Source organism: Nanorana parkeri, unplaced genomic scaffold, assembly GCF_000935625.1.
Source record: "Nanorana parkeri isolate BGI_ZX_2015 unplaced genomic scaffold, ASM93562v1 scaffold529, whole genome shotgun sequence".
NCBI lineage: Eukaryota > Metazoa > Chordata > Amphibia > Anura > Dicroglossidae > Nanorana > Nanorana parkeri.
Window position 1 is genome coordinate 972,619 of NW_017306797.1, and position 18,251 is coordinate 990,869.

An 18,251-nucleotide genomic window follows, 5' to 3' on the forward strand; every position below is an offset into this window, starting at 1 on the left:
CCCCCCTGTCCGATTCGCCAGTCAGCACTGGCGGATCGGAGCGGGGAGGGGGGAATCCAGCCACTCCCCTGTCACGGCAGAGAGCCGTGACAGGATCGAGAGGTGAGCGAACGCCGGTATGTGTTCGCTCACCTCCCGATCTACTGAGCCGACCTGTGACAGTCTCATTGTCAAAGGTTGGCTAGAACTATGAGGTGAGTGAAAAGCGCTCACCTCATAGTTCTCCTTTAATAACATCAGAGGCTTGGTGATTGTCGTTTTCATTCAATATTCGATTTTGGAATGAATGTAGTTTCCTGAATGAAAACCACATTCACTGTTGGAATTCTGTCCGATCAGGAAACATTTTCTAAGACGCTCATTCGAATTTTTTCGACACTGCAGTCGAAACCAATAATCGATTTGACCCCATCAACCATTAGAAAGTCGAATGAACGTTCAGAAATCACACGTGTTTAAAAGGAGAACTATGAGGTGAGCGCTTTTCACTCACCTCATAGTTCTAGCAGACCTGTGACAATGAAACTGTCACAGGTCGGCTCAGTAGATAGGGAGTGAGCGAACACATACCTGCGTTCGCTCACCTCTCGATCCTGTCACGGCTCTCTGCCGTGACAGGGGAGGGACTGGATTCCCCCCTCCCCACTCCGATCTTCCAGCGCTGACTGGCGGAACGGATGGGAGAGGCGGCGGGTACAGCTGGCTCTGCCTCTAGATAGGCAGAGCCAGCTGTCACTCACGCAGCTGGGCGGATCCAGACATAATTGTCGGGATCCGTTTCAGCTGCGGCTATAGCTCGCGGTATACTGAGCTTAGGGTGACGGGAGGAAGCTAGTTTGTGTCCTCCCGTTACCCTTAGGAGAACTATGGGGAAAAGCCCTAACCCCATAGTTCTCCTTTAATTCTACTTTAGTAAAATCACCGTCTGAGGGTCATCTGTTGGGCCAGGTCTTGTTACAGGAAAATTGGTGACTCGTTGGCAGTAATGACACGGGCAATTTGCTTCTCTCTCCAGACTAAAATGATTGGGGTTGGCAGCACGGGACGCTGTGGCCTTCTTAACTGTGCATCAAATGCAAGCAGAATGTTAATTTTGTGTAGAAAAAAAAAAAAACCAAGGTCAGCTACAAAAATATTAAAGGAGAATTATGAGGGGGGTGAAATATACTCTTCCCAATACTTAAGAATCGGCGTTGCAGCGTTCACACACCGACTCTTCATACTAAGAGCGGAGCAATCACATGACCAATGAGTATCTATTGTGCATTCAAGGACAGTGATCTATTCTAAACTGCATACGATTACATGTGGACTACCGCTTACAGATGCTGCTGCTGTCACCCAGTCATTAACTTAAACGGGTGACAGCGGGTGCATCTAAATGGCGATTTGGGATTCCTGCCACAGGAATCCCAAATTGCACAGTGTGACTGAAGCCTTACACTTCACAGCTGAGGAAAGATTGACAAAAAAGGCCGGCAAACACCTAAAACCGATTTCTCCAGTGTGATAGAACATTACTAAACATTCATCATCAGGAACAGACTCTAGCATGCCTTCAATAATCTACAAATATATGGAAGGTGATCAGGTATCCAATCTTTCTGGCATCTGTCAGGGGATCACTATTTGTACAAAAAGGAGTTGACAGAGTATAATGGAATGGCAGTAAGAATTCAATGTTTTAACATGTCAAAGGATTACAGCAAACATTAGCCTGTGCTCTGTGGACCCTGCATGTAGAAGGTCCTGCTCAGACATGCACTTATATCAAACCAGTTTCCTTGCATTCCTCTACAAGCAAAATCCTGCATGGAAAGAAATCATGAATGACTGAATAATAGATGAAACAATAAACCATGACCCCGAGGGAAGAAATTACAACTACAATCCAGCATGTACTTTGTTCTCCCATATCTACAACGACATACAAACAACAAATCATAGCTTACAAGAGCATGATCAAATAATTGTGTAAAACAGATTAAATGAAGGTCGTGAGGATACATATATCAGACGACAGTAATACAAGGTGGTTACTGGAGCTCATATACAAGAAGTGTCTTCATAAACACACGGTAAAGAAGCTATGGTGACCAAAGTGTACCAGATAACCTTACTGCACATGGGACATTAGACCAGAAGATGATTGTAAGGGGGGAAGATGTATCTAAAAATGCAGATTGCTTATTATTCATCCTGATCCACCATGACACACACAATAACTAGATATGTGTCTAGATTGAACCACACTTCAGGAAGAGGATAATATGTATGCATTTCTTTTGCTTTTGGCATCATTCACACGAGGTATGTTGCTTCATACAGTGTGAAGGCTGGTTTTTGATGAGCCCATAACTGCGGGAAGAATGGATGATGGATGGATGATTCAGGTAGAGCATTTAAGTCTATGGAGATGCAGGAACGTGCACCCTCACACGCTGCTACCCACAGCCCAGAGTTCTGACAGCTGCACACAGACATGATGGATCCTGGAGACATGACACTACGGGAAGCAGCGTGTGAGGGTGTACAGCTCCTGTACTCGGAGGATCAGGTGAGTGTAACTTTGTTATTTCCCTCCCTAGGCACAAACAAACCTTTGCAGTGCAGAGATAGGCCTACTGCAAGGGTTAATACAATTTTTTCCCCCCGAAATTCTTTTTTAACCTCCCTGGCGGTATGATTATTGTTTTTCCCTTTTTTGTTCTATCTCGGTTTTTTTTTTTCACTTTTAAAATTCCCGCCGGTTCCAACCCCCTACGACACGGGCGCTCGCAAAGGACGGAACCTGGAAGACGGATGCCGGCATCGGACGGAGGACACAGCGGGGATTGTGGACAAGGTAAGAGACGTTACGCTGTAATCCCGAGTGTGGCTCGGGGTTACCGCTTTTGGTAGTGAAAATGAACCCCGAGCCACACTCGGGAATACCGCCAAGGAGGTTACGGAAGAGTAAGAACCTCTTCCAGGTTTGTATTACTGCGTGCGTCCCCTGAGGACATTAACCCTTTCTATTTGGCCTGGTGACCACAGTCACTTAAAAAAGAGAACATCGAACACTTGAAGTGGTCACTAAAACTGGAGTAGCGGGGGAAAACTTACAATGGGCATACTTGCTTCAGTACCCACTGTGTAATTTTCCTGACTTTTTAGCAGGGGTGGGCAAGCTCCGGTCCTCCAGCTGTGGCGACGCTACAAATCCCATCATGCATCTGTCTCTGGGAGTCATGCTTGTTGCGGTGAGAATCTTGCAATGCTTCATGGGATTTGTAGTTCCACAAAAGCTGGAGGATTGGAGTTTGCCCTCCTCTGCTTTAGAGTGATCTCCTCTCACTTCCCCCTTGGTCTCAAAACAGGAAGTGAGGAAAAATCTCCCTAATGGCACACAGACAAATTCCATACTCTAAACTAAAAAAAGGTTGGCTTTAGCTATACCTTCAAGCGGCCCTTGCACTTCTAGGGGGTCTAACATGAAACATGGCGAGTGCTTCTCCCAGTAGAGTCCTGGTGATGTGTTAACTTCACTCTGCTGCTGTGTGGCTCCACTAGCAAAGTCACATCCTCCAATCACAAATCCATTCACAGGGATCTGTGACGAGAAAGACTACAAGTCCCATCTGTTACCTCAATGGAGCACAAGTACCATGATGGCACCGCACTTGTTTGCTTCCAGCAGCCCCATAACAGTAGGGCTTGGATGTAAACCCACGATGAACTGATTGCGGCTGCAGTGGTCTACATGCTTTACAGTAAAAAGTTAATAAATGCAAATTTTTTATCTTATTAATGTTGGTGCATTTATTACATTTTTGCAAAAGGTGGACTATGTTCTACATGCTCAATAAAAAAAAACAGTGGAGAAACAGAAGAGATGGGAAGATAGAGAAGGGTACAGAGGAGGACAGCAGTGATACAAGGGTAGAGAGGACAATAAAAGCAAGAGATACGAAATGAAAAGCAATGGATGTGGGGGGTGCTTTTTTTGTCACTCTGCTTTCTCCTCCTATCAGCATCATTTTTGTCAGCACATGACCTGATTGGCTTCTTGTACTGCCTCTTCCTCTCACACTCCAGCCCTGCTGTACAGAGACTGCAAGTGGCTGATACCAGGTCAGATTCAGGTACTTACGCTGCTCACATTTAATAATGTATTCTTGATGACAGAGCTGCTCTCGTGTGTGCCTTTTATATCTGCCAACAGTTCAGCTTTAAATGTTAAAATAATGATAGGTATAGCCATCCCTAATGTTGTAAGATGACATGTTTTCCATAATAAAAATGCAAAGCTGTAAGATTTTAATACATGACGGGTAGGTATGCAGAACCAAAATATGCTCAGACCACTCCTTAGCAACACACCTTTATGGGCCATATACCGCAGAAGCAATAAAGTGACAGAAGGCCGTTGATTAAGTGGTTGCCGATGGTGAAGCCAACACAAACAAATATTTGCAAAAGGCAGCACATCTCAATAAGGGTTTACTGTCTGTGCTTAAAGTGTATTTCCACTGTTGCAGTCAAATTAGAGCAAACCCCACTCTTTGGGTTCACACCTAGGCGTATCGAATATGCGCATTTCCGAGGGCTACTTGGCTGTATCCCAATGGAAACGCGCAACAAAAACGCCCCAAAGAAGCTCCTGTACTTCTTTGGGCGTAGGGCGTTTTGTAGCGCGTTCATACGGCCTGTAATACGCTTAGGTGTGACCCATACCCATAGGAAATAATGGGATTTCGGTGTTTGAGCGTTTTGCAGAGCGTCCGTATGTGCTACAAAACGCCCAGGTGTGAACCAGGCCTAATTGTTTTGTCTTCCTAGTCACACAGCATACCGAAAAATAATTTTTTAAAAATATAGCTCTTTTGATGCCCCTTTGATGAAGTCCTATGTAATACGCTTAGGTGTGACCCATGAAGTCCTGTGTGCAGATTGTGACCAAGTTTGATGAAGTCCTGTGTGCAGATTCCAGGCTACTCTGAGCAGTTTGAGAGTTAAAATATAGTGTCAGACTGAAGATCCTCTCATTAACATACAATGCTTCTAGATTTTTAAGGCCCCGTTTCCACTGCGCGATATGCAGATCGCGCGTTTGTCACGCGATTTGCATATTGCGCGACATCGCGAGATTTGCCGCGCGATGTCGCGTTCAAGCTTGCATGAATCGCGGCTAAATCCGCTCCAAAAAGGGTCCTGCTGTAGCGACACACGACCCGCGACAGCAGGACCCTTTGCCCCATTGGAGTGCATTGGAGCGCGATATCGCGCGGTAATTTGCCGCGATATCGCGGGAATTACCGCGCGATAAATCGCTCAATGTGAACGGGGTCTTACTCTTTGTTAGGACAGTGTTCAAATCTAGCTAACAACTGATAATGAGATCTGCCAGCACAGTACAGACAGGGTTAATAATTTGCCTTCCCTCCAGCCCCCTCCTTAACATTACATAGGGAAGGGGAGGGGGGGGGGGGAAGCTAGGTAGGATTTGTAAGCAAGTAAACAAGTAAACATCACTTAAAAAGGGAAGCAGCAATTATTTTTATGAAATATGAATAGGAACATATAACATATGTGATTCTGATTTGGCTGTGAGAGTGGAGCTACACTTTAAAATATATTTCCACTTTTGTATATTCTCATTCACATAGAATAAAGAAAATGAAACTTAAAATTGCTGCTTCCATTTTTGTTTTGTTCTTTTAAACTAGATTGTGATCTGGAATGCAAGGAGGTTAAGGAGGTTAATGTTTAATATAATTAACCCTCTCTGTACTGTGCTGGCAGATCTCATTATCAGATGTAAACCCTAACAGAGTTAAAGATCTAGAAGCATTTGGGGGAATTTATCAAAACTGGGACAGAATCTGGAGCAGTTGCCCATGGCAACCAATCAGCATCTTTCTTCAGTTTGCTCGGGTAAGACTTGAAAATGAGACAGAGAAGCTGATTGGTTGCAGTGCAAATCTGCTCCAGATTTTGTCTGATTTTGATAAATATCCCCCATTGTATGTTAATGAGGGAAGCTCAGAGTGTGCCTAGTCTTTCTATGGGCACACACTGTTTCCTATGACTTCGAAAACGTACAGGGTTTGCAGTCTGTCTAAAAGCTGGGTACACAGAGACATCTAAAAAGGTAAGGAATATTTTTAAAAATGTGAGTAGGAACAAGTAACAAACACATAGGCCTCATTCACCCGGGCGTGCACACCCGACTACCAGACTGTCTGCATCCAAGTGCGTACACCTAGACCTGCATGTATGTGCAGGTTCGGGTCTGCGTGTATGCGTGTGCAGCTGTGGATTTACAGGCAGCTGCATTCAATTACACACTTCACCTATCGCTCCCGGGAGCAGGTCGTGCATGCCATACACATGTGCACGCCCATGTCAATGAGGCATTAGTGGGGTTTTCTCAATTCTGACTGCAAAACTAGAAATACTCTTTAAAGTTAACATTTGCTTTGCCCGTGCAGGGCAGAGTCTAAGGGTCATTTAAAGGAGAACTATGAGCTGAGTGCTTTTCACTCACCTCATAGTTCTAGCCGACCGACAATGAGACTGTCACAGGTCGGCTCAGTAGATCGGGAGGTGAGCGAACACATACCGGCGTTTGCTCACCTCTCGATCCTGTCACGGCTCTCTGCCGTGACAGGGGAGGGGCTGGATTCCCCCCTCCCCGCTCCGATCCGCCAGCGCTGACTGGCGGAACGGACGGGGGAGGGGGTGGGTACAGCTGGCTCTGCCTCTAGATAGGCAGAGCCAGCTGTCAGTCACGCAGCTGGGCGTATCCCGGCATAATTGTCGGGATCCGCTTCAGCGTCTCAGTATACCGCGAGCAGCAGCGGCGTCTCAGTATACAGCGAGCTACAGCTCGCGGTACACTGAGCCTAGGGTGACGGGAGGACGCTAGTTTGTGTCCTCCCGTTACCCTAAGGAGAACTATGGGGAAAAGCCTTAAAGGAGAACTATGAGGTGAGTGATTTCCACTCACCTCATAGTTCTAGCCGACCTGTGACAATGAGACTGTCACAGGTCGGCTCAGTAGATCGGGAGGTGAGCAAACAGATACCGGCGTTCGCTCACCTCTCGATCCTGTCATGGCTCTCTGCCGTGACAGGGGAGGGGCTGACTTGCGGAACGGACGGGGGAGGGGGCGGCTACAGCTGGCTCTGCCTCTAGATAGGCAGAGCCAGCTGTCACTCACGCAGCTGGGCGGATGCTCACGGTATACTGAGCTTAGGGTAACGGGAGGATGCTATTTTGTGTACTCCCGTTACCCTAAGGAGAACTATGGGGAAAAGCCCTGACCCCACAGTTCTCCTTTAACCCCATAGTTCTCCTTTAAAGCTACTCTTCCTACGCCTGGGTGACTACACACACTGCTCCACTGTATCAAACGTGTCTGCCTTTGTTCATCTCCATTACATGGGAGATTAGTGATTCACAGAATACTGTCGTGATCCACCCAGCTGTGTGAATGACAGCTGGCTCTGCCTATCTAGACAAGAAGCCAGCTGTGCCCGCCCACTCCCCCATTCGCTCCACCACTCAGCGCTGGAGGATAGTAGAGGGAAGGGGGGAATCCCTGTGGGGATTTTTGTTCTTCAATTCAGTAATCCCTCAAAATGCTCCCTCCCGTGCCATTCAGCCAACGGTAATAGGTAACCTATCACCTATCATAGCTTACACGGGGCTATGGACTTCATCCCCAGCCCTATGTGACAGTGCCTATCAGAGCTTACATGGGGCTATGCACTAGATCTCCAGCCCCCATGTGTAGATGCCTCTCAGAGCTTACACGGGGCTATGGACTACATCTCCGGCCTCATGTGACAAGGCCTATCAGAGCTCACACGGGACTATGGACTGCATCCCCAGCCCCATGTGACAGCGCCCGTCATAGCTTACACAGGCTATGGACTACATCTCCATCCCTATGTGACAGGGCCCATCAGAGCTTACACAGGGCTATGAACTACATCCCCAGGGGGGGAAGAGTCAGAGGTTACTCATACCTGGAATGGCTGGGAATTTCACTTTGATCCCGATGGCCAAACAGAGCACAGAAGGGAATGAGGACAGGCTGTTGGATATGGGGGGCATAAAGAGACCCTTTTCCATTGTCCTGCATGAGTAAAGGAAAGGACCACTTATTTCTTTAATGAATGCCCAATATGTATTTAAATACACCATTCATTCTTTTCTTGCATTACATGACAATCCACACTCCGAGGTGTTCAACTCTGCATACAAATGTAACAAGGGATGGCCAGGTTTTAGAAAGAGCAGTAGAATTCTTCAGCACAACATTATAATTAAATATGAATTTAATACCATCTAGTTAAGTCCCTGAGCATTTTTGGATGCAGCAGGTGTTTATACGGTTAGGACTTTTAAGAGCTACCTGCTAAGGAGAACATCAAAAAGAAAAAGAGAGCTACCTACACCACCCAAGCAGGGTTGCCAACTCATCCCTTTAATTATTGACATAAATGACTTGCGCGGGTTCTGCTGCTAAATAAATTCAGCTAGAACACTGTCAACTAATTAACCAAGGAACCTATACAACATAGTATAGTCCAAGGAATAAGTGCCACTTGACCTGACAAAAATATGTCCTTATCACCAGCAGACACTCCTGGTCAGCCAGTCTCTGGGATGAAGGATCATTCAGCGAGATTTGAAAACATTTACTGATCACTATTACTTCTCCAAAGATAACCCAAATTGGAGATGTCTTCTCCCGTCGCCCTCTCATGGCTAAGCATGTACCACTCAGGCAACCTAAGTGTTCAAATTCATACACTAAACCAGCCAGAAACATTAACACCAACCAATACCTGAGGTTTTGGCCATGTTTAGATGTATGTAAATAAAGGGACAGGTTGACCAATTGGGTCCCAATCTTCTGCTCTCTACCATATTATACAGTATATCACATTTCAGGACAATTCCCATCTCCTTCCTACTACCACGACTGTGTTGCCATCTTTGGTGCACTTCTAACGTTTGAACCTTACTTTTTCTGTGGCTTCATGCCAGAGAGGCATTAGCCACCTGTTACCAGGGTCTACCACAGGATTCGTAGACAAGCACACACAAACTAGGGCCAATCTAGACAAGAGCCAATTACTCTACTAGCTTGTCTTTGGGGTATGGAAGGAAACACGCAGATAGTGTCCTGGTTGAGATTTGAGCAGAGGACCCCATTGCTGCAAAACATGAGTGATAACCACTAAGCCAGTGTTCTGCTGACCAATCATTTAGGTTAAAGAGAAGCATGTTCTTCTTGTTTTGGATAGTTTAGGGAATAGTTGGGTTTTATAACGTTTTTCCTTGTTGGGTAGAATTGTGGTTTTCCCATTTGGTCACCAGGACAAAAGGTGAGAGAACTTGAAGTACAAACAATCAATAGTAGTATAATAGGGAAAGGTTGGATCCTCTGTTAGGTCTTATAGTCCCTTTGAACTGGGTGAGATTTACCTCACTTCCTGCCCAGTGATAAAGGGTGACAAGACAGGGAAGTTTCACCAACAGGGACACCAATAAGCAATGAAAAGTTGGAGGTTTTTTGTACTAAGAAGGGTTGCCCTTGCTAAAGTCTTTCTAAAATATTTAGAGTTCTCCGATTGCCTCTCACTGACCTGAAACAAGATTAAAAGGTCAGTTAGGTGATCTGCTACCACACAGGAGCCGTTGAATCATTACGATAGCCAGGAAACTAGCATTTTCAGAGGGAGAGGTGAGGTCAACTATGCAAGCCTCCATATTCCCCATGTACAGTTACCACTAGGGCTTATGCTTTAATCTGCCATGATTATGTGGTGACGTTGCTATTTAATGATATCTGACATACAAGAAGTGTCAAATAGTAGTGATGCCGATAGCTTGTGAGAGCAAAGATTTTATTCACAATGAAAAAAGAATAATGCTCAGATAACCACATGTGGCTTTTACATACATCATTAATGTGTATTGAATGTCAAGACAAACTCTTATTTTTAGTTTTGGACAACGAGAGAAAAGATTACAACTCCTAGGGGATTTTTACTGCTATCCAGGTCTCCATTAGAGATATTTGTACTCACTTCCTGTCCTGTTGACAACGATTTCACCAGACAGGCAATGAGGGTAAATCCACAACAGAAATATAAATATGAGGGAGTTCTAGCCTTTCCCTACACTACTAAAGAAAAACATTTTAATTCTGCCAGTGTTGCTGTTAGAGGAGTCCTCCGACTTCCTGTCTTGTAAAATGAGGTATAACGTGAGGATAAATCTCTTTAAATGGAGCCGCAAGAGCAACAAAAAAAAAAAAAACCACTGACGGTTTTAACCCATCCCTACTCTACCCAAAACTAAGAAAAAAAGTTTGGACTTAACATACATTTTTATCACTTCAGGAATGTTGCATGTGTATATATAAAAATGTATGTTAACCGTCAGTGGTTTATATATATATATACATATATATACATACATACATACATACATACATACATACATACACACATCCTCATCCTGAAGTGGTTGTATCAAAACCATGGCTGTTGCTACTCATTTTTTTTCAGCGGACAATGCTTGCTCAGTTCAAGTTATCTGGTCAGCTGTACAGCTGCCCAGATCACTTGTAGTGGGCTGCAAATGTGGTGGCCCCCCGTGGTTTTCGGGGTCCCCACTCCTCTGGGGGGCCCAGAACCACGGCAAGATGGGATAAAGAGTGGGAGTAGACATGGGGACCCCCGCCAACCTACTCTGTGATAAATGAAGCAGGGAGCGCTGTGCTCTCAGCACTTCCTGCTTCAGAGATGTCAGAAGCCGGCTTGAGTGCCAGTTACACAGGCGATGAAGCTCATTCTTGTGCTTGATCATCTGTATTGGGGGGCAAAGAAGACATCAGGAGTCCAATAGGTTATTTTTATGGAGACATTAGGGGTCTGTCAGCTTCAAACATTTAGGGGCCTGTTCACCCCTGTGTGGTAGCAATAAAGTTAATTGAAAAGGGTGAAAAGAAACGTGATAACGTTCACAGGTAATTGCAACGTTTCCGATTACATGTCAACGGCCATGAACGGTTGCTGGTGATGTTCGCTGTCATTGCTTTATTTAGTGCTTTTGCCTACTTTAGTTAGCACAAGTCTCACAGAGCAATCCATGAGATCCACCCGATCAACCCCATTTGTAAGTGTGAATGAGGCCTAAATGTGGGGGGAAAAAAAAGTATATTTAAAAAAATTCAGATCATGAATTCTGTTGTAACACTACAATATTTTTCAGAACAATGGTTCTTTCCACTTTAAATTGGGGTCTCTGCATCCACAAACTGAGAGGAAAATGAAGCATTCCTCAATCTTTAGGTTCTTGGCAATGAAGAAAACACATACAAAAGTCATTCCTCCTCCAGCTGTATTCTGGCCATGGAAATGAACAGGAAGGTGGAGCGTGAGATACAATAACTCACACTGTTTCCTAGTTGGATGTTGTTCAGGTCACGTAGATTCAGGTAAATGTTTAACCATATATGATGCGAGCACAGTCAGGTCAGCAGGTGACATCTGGGTGACACCGAGTACGTGTGTGACACTGCGAGCGTTGGTCTTATCTGCATATGAAAGTCCCTGGCATCTCTACGGACAGTCCTCATCTGTCACTGTCACCAGTATGCCTGCTGTTCTCTGCCAGGGACACAATGCACACATGCAAGTTCACTGTCACACAAAGAGAATACATTCATTGCCCTTCCAAACACCAAATGACTTCAGCCTTCTCGAGTCAAGTGGGAGAAATTAAAGCCATCTGATGGCTAGACTTAATCAGGTAAAGACGGATTTCCATTATTGCTCATCTATAAAGCCAGAAGGGTCTTAGGTCAGCTAAAATGTGTTGCCAATATATGATTGGTGTAACAGGCTCAAATTTACAATTACAAGTATAAGGATCATTATTGTAGCCGTGTAACTGTTACATTCAAAGCCCACTGGACTCTGCTTTTTTTTGTAAATAAGTATCTTTATCTTGGTGTGTCAGCTTTGTGAATTGAGTCTATTAGGTGCTTCTTTCACAAAGCTATCTTTCAGCATCCTGCTTATTAAAGTATATCTCTAAGCAAAACTTATTTTTTCCCCTTTTTTTAGATGTTCTGTTGAGTTTTTATTACTGTCCGGGCCTCCACTGGGAAGGTGCCCCCCTCTATGTGTCCCCCAAACAAGAAGTGAGGGACAGAGATCAGCAACCACAGCCGTTCATGGGCATTCACATGTCATCGGACATGATGTGGTTACCTGCAGTTTGCGACAATCAGAAAATCTTCTAAGAGGGACACTTCTTCCAGGGACAACTGGAAATTCCCCTCACTTTGGGAGATTTCTGCTAACTTCCTGTTGAGTCTCTGGAAACAGAAGTGAAAGGAAATTTCCCAAATAGGGGAGAATGTAAAAAAATAAAAATACATAAAAAAAACTAGCAAGGTTTTAACTAGGGATGACCCAATACCGATATTAGCATTGGTATCTGGGCCAATACCAGTCATTTTCACATGTACCTGTACTTGTGAAAATGCCACGATTCTTAAGACTGATACCGTAACGGCTGCCGAGTTATGGGGACCTGGCAGTGCCTGTCTGGTTCTATGGTTCTAAATCTCCTGCTCCTCCTTCCCGGTGTTCTGTCGAGATGGCCAACTCGTCCAGGTCTCCAACTCTTGACGTCACGTCCGTTGTGGATGCCACTACGGCGCCTGCGCCAGCTGTCACTGTTTTTGCAATCCTCGTTGACTTCTCCAGTTGCCATAGGTGCGCCTATACTTGTGGCATCAAGTGCCCGCGCAGGCACACTGCGCAGTTTGTAGAGCTTGATACTTCACTTGGGTGGCTACTCAGGCGCACTGGCGGAGTTTTCGCCGAGTTGGAGAGTTCTATAGAACACCGGCGCAGGCAAAGCCATGGACAGCCCCACACAGCACAGTACAGCCTCGGAGACGGCACCCACCCGATCAACTCTTCACAGCATAGCCAGAGAGCCCTACAGAGATCCACATGCCACCCAGGTGAGATCACAGCCTGGTGAGATGCATTGTGCTCTGCGGTCATCTGCATTGTTCTCTGGTGAGAAACTGCCCTAAAATCATCAGTCACATGTCCCTTTAAGAAAAAGGATCGGTAATTGGTATTGGCAAGTACCTGAGGGAAAGTACTTGTATTTGGTCTTAAAAAAGTGGTATCGGGACATCACTAGTTTTAACTGTTTCCTGCTCTATCAAAAAAAAATAACCTGCACCTTTATTTTAAGGGCCCGCGCACACCAGCTGCATCGGTCGTCAGCCTTGCCCAGTGATGCGTTCAGTGCGTCTGGATGGTGTGAGCCAGCCCTTTATGGACCAAATTGGCAAAATGTATAAGAGTGTATAATATAAGAACTATGTGTAATATCCTATAGTCACTAAAATTAAACTTTCATTCTTCAGCTTTTATTTTCAAGTACCTGCTTGAATCTGGCTGGTGGCTATGGGACAATGAATAGAATTCTTGGTTGAGATGCATTAATAAATTAGCCCCAAGGTTCCCGTTTCTGAGACAATTTGATGAATGAGGCCCATTGTTCGAAAAAAAAAACAATCTGTCCACCATGACATGCAGTCAGCTTCAGAGTAACAGACTATTTCTCTAGGCCACTTCCCCATTACATGGAGCATTATCTACACAAATCGTCTGTTCAGCAGCCTGGACACAGAATTATTGAGGGAGAAGGGGTTCCAGTACTGCCAAGCACCTCTTCAAGGGACAGATTTACCAGTCATAAGTTCGCTTATTTCACAAAGTGAACATTTATTCTTAAAGAGGAATTGAAATCTTAAAGCTGTGCCCAAAAAATGTCAGGCAGAGGGTAAAGGACCCGTCTTCAGCATTGCCCGTGGGCTCCCTGTGGCTGACCTTTAGCAAATTAAAGTGTATGTAAACCCCAACAATGAACAGCTCTTGTTTGATACCTTTTGGTCTGTTAAATAAAAGCATTGAAAACATTTTGTTTTATTAGATTGTTAAAGGCAAAAAAAAAAAACCTGTTGAGGTCATAAATTCAGAGCTGTCCTGTACACACCTCCTGTGTTATCCCAAGCAGCCTAGCTAACCCTTCCAGTTCCTATTTTGGTACTGCAGAACAATTAGCATTGATGTTGTGGAAAGTAGAACAGTGGGACGGTTTGAGTAGTTTGACTAAGGACCACTGGTCAGGGCTGACACCAATCATTCCATTATTATGGCACATTACGGCAACTGCTCCATGGACCCGCAGTAGATTTGGTTCTGCTTGCCCATGCAGGGCAAAGTAACAAGGGTCACCTAACATTCCCTTTCCTTAGCATCATTCACCTCTGCTGTCCCACCACTACATTCAATCTTCAAAAGAAATACCTGGAACTTTTGGGTAGGTCACTTGCTCTTTTTCCTCCATGCAATAACACTGGTGACTGGTGATTGGCCTAGTGCGATCACATGGAGGAGGAGTGTAACCATAAAGAACAAACATGAGGGCGCAAAGCTGAAGGGGCTATATAGCTAAGTTAGACATTGTGAGAGGGAAAACGGAATGGGATGAAGCACTTACTTGACTGGATCTCAGGACCAGATGAGGACCGGTCTGTGGGGAGGATCGTGAAGTCCAAGGTGTATATTCAATGAAGGCTGATATGCTGCCTGGGGCTGCTCATCCCAAGGAGGGAAGCGATGGTGAGGAGAGAGGTGAACGGGGGAGCGGGTGGTGGCACACGAATTTCATCCGTGTCCCCGCTGCTGTGATGGGAAGTGCAGACGATGTGCGGAGTAGCGTCTGGCTGGGCTGCAGCTGCGGTTGGAGAGGCTCGATCTGTATGTGGACCGAGACTTGACCTGTGCCCGGGCCGTGATGTTGGATGAAAGTCGGCCGGGATGTTAGCAGGGTGAAGAGTGGTCAGGTCAGTGTGGTCGTGGGTGGAGGATCGGGAGCAACGCGTTTCGAGGAAACAACCTCTTTATCAAGCTCAATGGGAATGGTATCCCAATGGCATATCCCAAAGTCTCGGTCCACATACAGATCGAGCACTGTTTGGGGGGGCGGGGGATTTGGGTCCTAATGTCACTTTAAGTGCTCCTTTTGTCTAGGGAGCTAAAATAAAGTTATACTCAGCCAACCTGGACCAACTGAACCATGATCCCGGCTTGCTCTTACACTGCTCCTTCCAGCCTCACTCCCCCTCCGGTCTAAAGTCCTGTGATAGAACGTGAGGGCACTAAGACATACCATCGCTGGAGTGGAGGAGGAGATGAGCTGGAGAGAGCGGTGTAGGAGCCAGCCAGGATCGTAGTTTGGGCGAGTATAACTTTATCATTTTAGCTCCCTAGACAAAACGAGCACTTAACCCTTGCAATGTCGGGTAGCCTCACTGCAAGCGTTAAGATTTGATGTGACAAGTCAGGGTTTTAAATGGAGTGGTGAGGGAAAGGGCAGGGGAGTATACGCTGTTGGGGGGCAGGGGAAGGGGGTTAAAAATTACCCTGCCCATGCAGAGCATCCTGCATAGGGAGTTCCTTTATTATAATGCGCTACAGAAATGTATAAAATATATTAGATGTTGGGCTGCAACAACTAATCGACATGATCGATTATTGAAAAAATTGTCAACTTTTTCAATCATCGATTAATCGGCTTCCAATTAGTTTGGCCCTGTTCAAAGCTCCACACACGCTCGCCGCTGCCAGACCCGCCCGCCCACATCCACGATCGGCACAGGGACGCGGGGGGAAGTAAGGAGGAGCAGGCGTGAGGGGATGACAGCCGCCGATAGACAGGCCCGATCTCAGAAGCAAGTTGCTGAAAGACTGCTCAGGTAAGCCTGCACTTTCCCCCATATGGTGCTCTATAATGTATTGCTGGGATTTGTAGTCCTCTATAGCTGATGGTACATTGTGCTGTATATTATACCATCAGCTATAGAGGACTACAAATCCCAGCAATACATCATACACTGTATGTATAATGTATTGCTGGGATTTGTTGTATTTCTATATAGCTGGTATTATTCTGCATTGCGGCGTGTAATATATTATTGCTGGGATTTGTTGTACTCCTCTATAGCTGGTATTATTCTGCATTGCACTGTATAGAGGACTACAAATTCCAGCAATAATACATTATACAGCGCAATGCGGAATACCACCAGCTATAGGAGTACAAATCCCAGCAATAATACATTATACAGTGGTGCAATGCGGAATACCACTAGCTATAGAGGACTAGAAAACCCAGCAATAGTATACCAGGACTAGAATACCGCCAGCTATAATGTACTATTGGTGAGATTTGTTGTACTCTTCTATAGCTGGTGGTATTCTGCATTGCGCTGTATAATGTATTATTGCTGGGATTTCTAGTCCTCTATAGCCAAACCATTCTGCATTCATTGCTCTATAATTTTACACTTTTCATTTCACTATATTGCACACTTTTTTTTTTCTTTTCTACTTCCACTGCTCCAAGCTTGCTCCTGTGATGGACTACAATCTCAACACAAACTAGTAGTCCCATCACTGGAACCATTTTTTAAAATTTATTTTATCCCATTAACCGATTAATCGAACTTAATAATCGGCTAACTAATCGATTTTGAAAATAATCGTTAGCTGCAGCTCTAAATAGATGCGGATTTGCATTATTTGATTTGTCCTATTTAAATCCCAAATCCAGAAAAGTTTGTTTTTAGTTTTGGGCAGAGTAGGGAAGTCCATTACGAGCTTTTCCCTTACTTCCTGTTTAAACACCCGTACAAGACATGGGGGGTACATATGTCAGAGGAAGGCACAAGCAGCGATAAAAACCATTGTCTGAAGGTTTACTACTCCTCTACTCTACTAAAAATGTTTTTTTGCATGTGTACCCATTGGAAAGATTCTTCATCACTTCCTTTCCTGACAGGAAGTTAGGGGAACCTCCCAGTGGGGACACAAATCTAAATAAAAATCTATTTCCTGAACCTGCCACATTCTATCCCAACTCAAAAATGTTCAGTATTCAATAGTGACACTGTACAGTACTACATATTCCTATAGTGCTTTTCTCCCCAGGGAGCTCTTTACAATGATATAATTTTGTTGTTGCTTGTACTCGATTTTAGAACTAAATAACATTTTATCCAAAGTCTATTATTTTAGCATGCTCCCCCCAAACCCATCCTTCCACTTCCCCATTTACTTACTGTTTTTTGACGTCCGGACCTTTGCAAGCAGTTTCTGAACAGTAGCAACATCTCCGCTTTTAACAGCTTGAATTAGTTCATTTTCCCGACCCATCGCCACCCAAGCTATAAAGTCATCTCCTGGCGTCTGACCCAAAAAGATTCACAAGATCCACCAAACGGGAATAAACAGCTTCCTTTTCAGCAGAATGAATAATGTTCCACAGCATGAAAACAAGCGAAGCGAAGGGTTCTCTTACATGGAAAGCTTAAACTCCAATAATAAACAAGCAAATAACAATATGGGGATCACTGAGAAGTAGGAGAGCTCCCCTGCTGTACGGCCAGGTGCACAAGGTACGGCAGGATGTACAGTTTCGCAGGCTTCCATCAGACAGCCCTTTGGAAGAATGGTTCGTCTTCCTTTTTTCTTTTCATCCGCTGTGAAGTCAGAGAATTCCTTTTAGGGTTGTCCTGTTCAGCCGCGGTTTTTCAATGCATGTTTTTTTCTGAAAGCAGCCAAGCTTTTGATGTCGTCACGTTGGCTTTCCTAGAGAGAAAGAACAGTTTAGACGTTGGCTGCGATGTGATGTCACGGCATAGAGAAGCAGAAAAAAAAAAAAAGAAAGACAAATATTTGTGTTACAGCGTAAGCCATACACCTAGTAACCCCTCAGGTGTTTGGGGCCCACTCTCTTCCTCTACGGGTAAAGAGAAGGTGTGTTCCCTAACAACCTGTCATCTTTTCAACCGTGCTTACTGTCACATGAGAACCCTCCCACAAAAGCACGCAGACATTCCTTCTCTTACTACTGTCAACAGATCAAAAGTCATGGAAAAAAAAAAACAAGCTCAATAACAACCAAAAAAAACAAACAAACACAGTAATAAAAAATCAAGCTCAATAAACAAAAAAACAGTAATAAAAAAAAATCAAGCTCAATAACAAAAACAAAAACAGTAAACAAACAAAAAAAACACAACAAACAAGCTCAACAATAAATAAAAACCCCCACACAAAATAAAATTAAAATAAATAAAATCAAGC

General features: G+C 44.7%; 1 protein-coding gene across 1 annotated transcript in view; it reads right to left on the reverse strand.

Moving 5' to 3' along the window:
• CASKIN2 (CASK interacting protein 2) overlaps positions 1-17,505 on the reverse strand; it is a 53,763-nt gene extending 36,258 nt beyond the window's left edge. Inside the window, exon 1 of the mRNA XM_018561548.1 lies at positions 17,225-17,505. Coding sequence (XP_018417050.1) covers positions 17,225-17,318 — 94 coding nt within the window. The 5' untranslated portion in view covers positions 17,319-17,505. The remainder of the gene's footprint in view (positions 1-17,224) is intronic.
• Between the last annotated feature and the right edge of the window lie 746 nt (positions 17,506-18,251).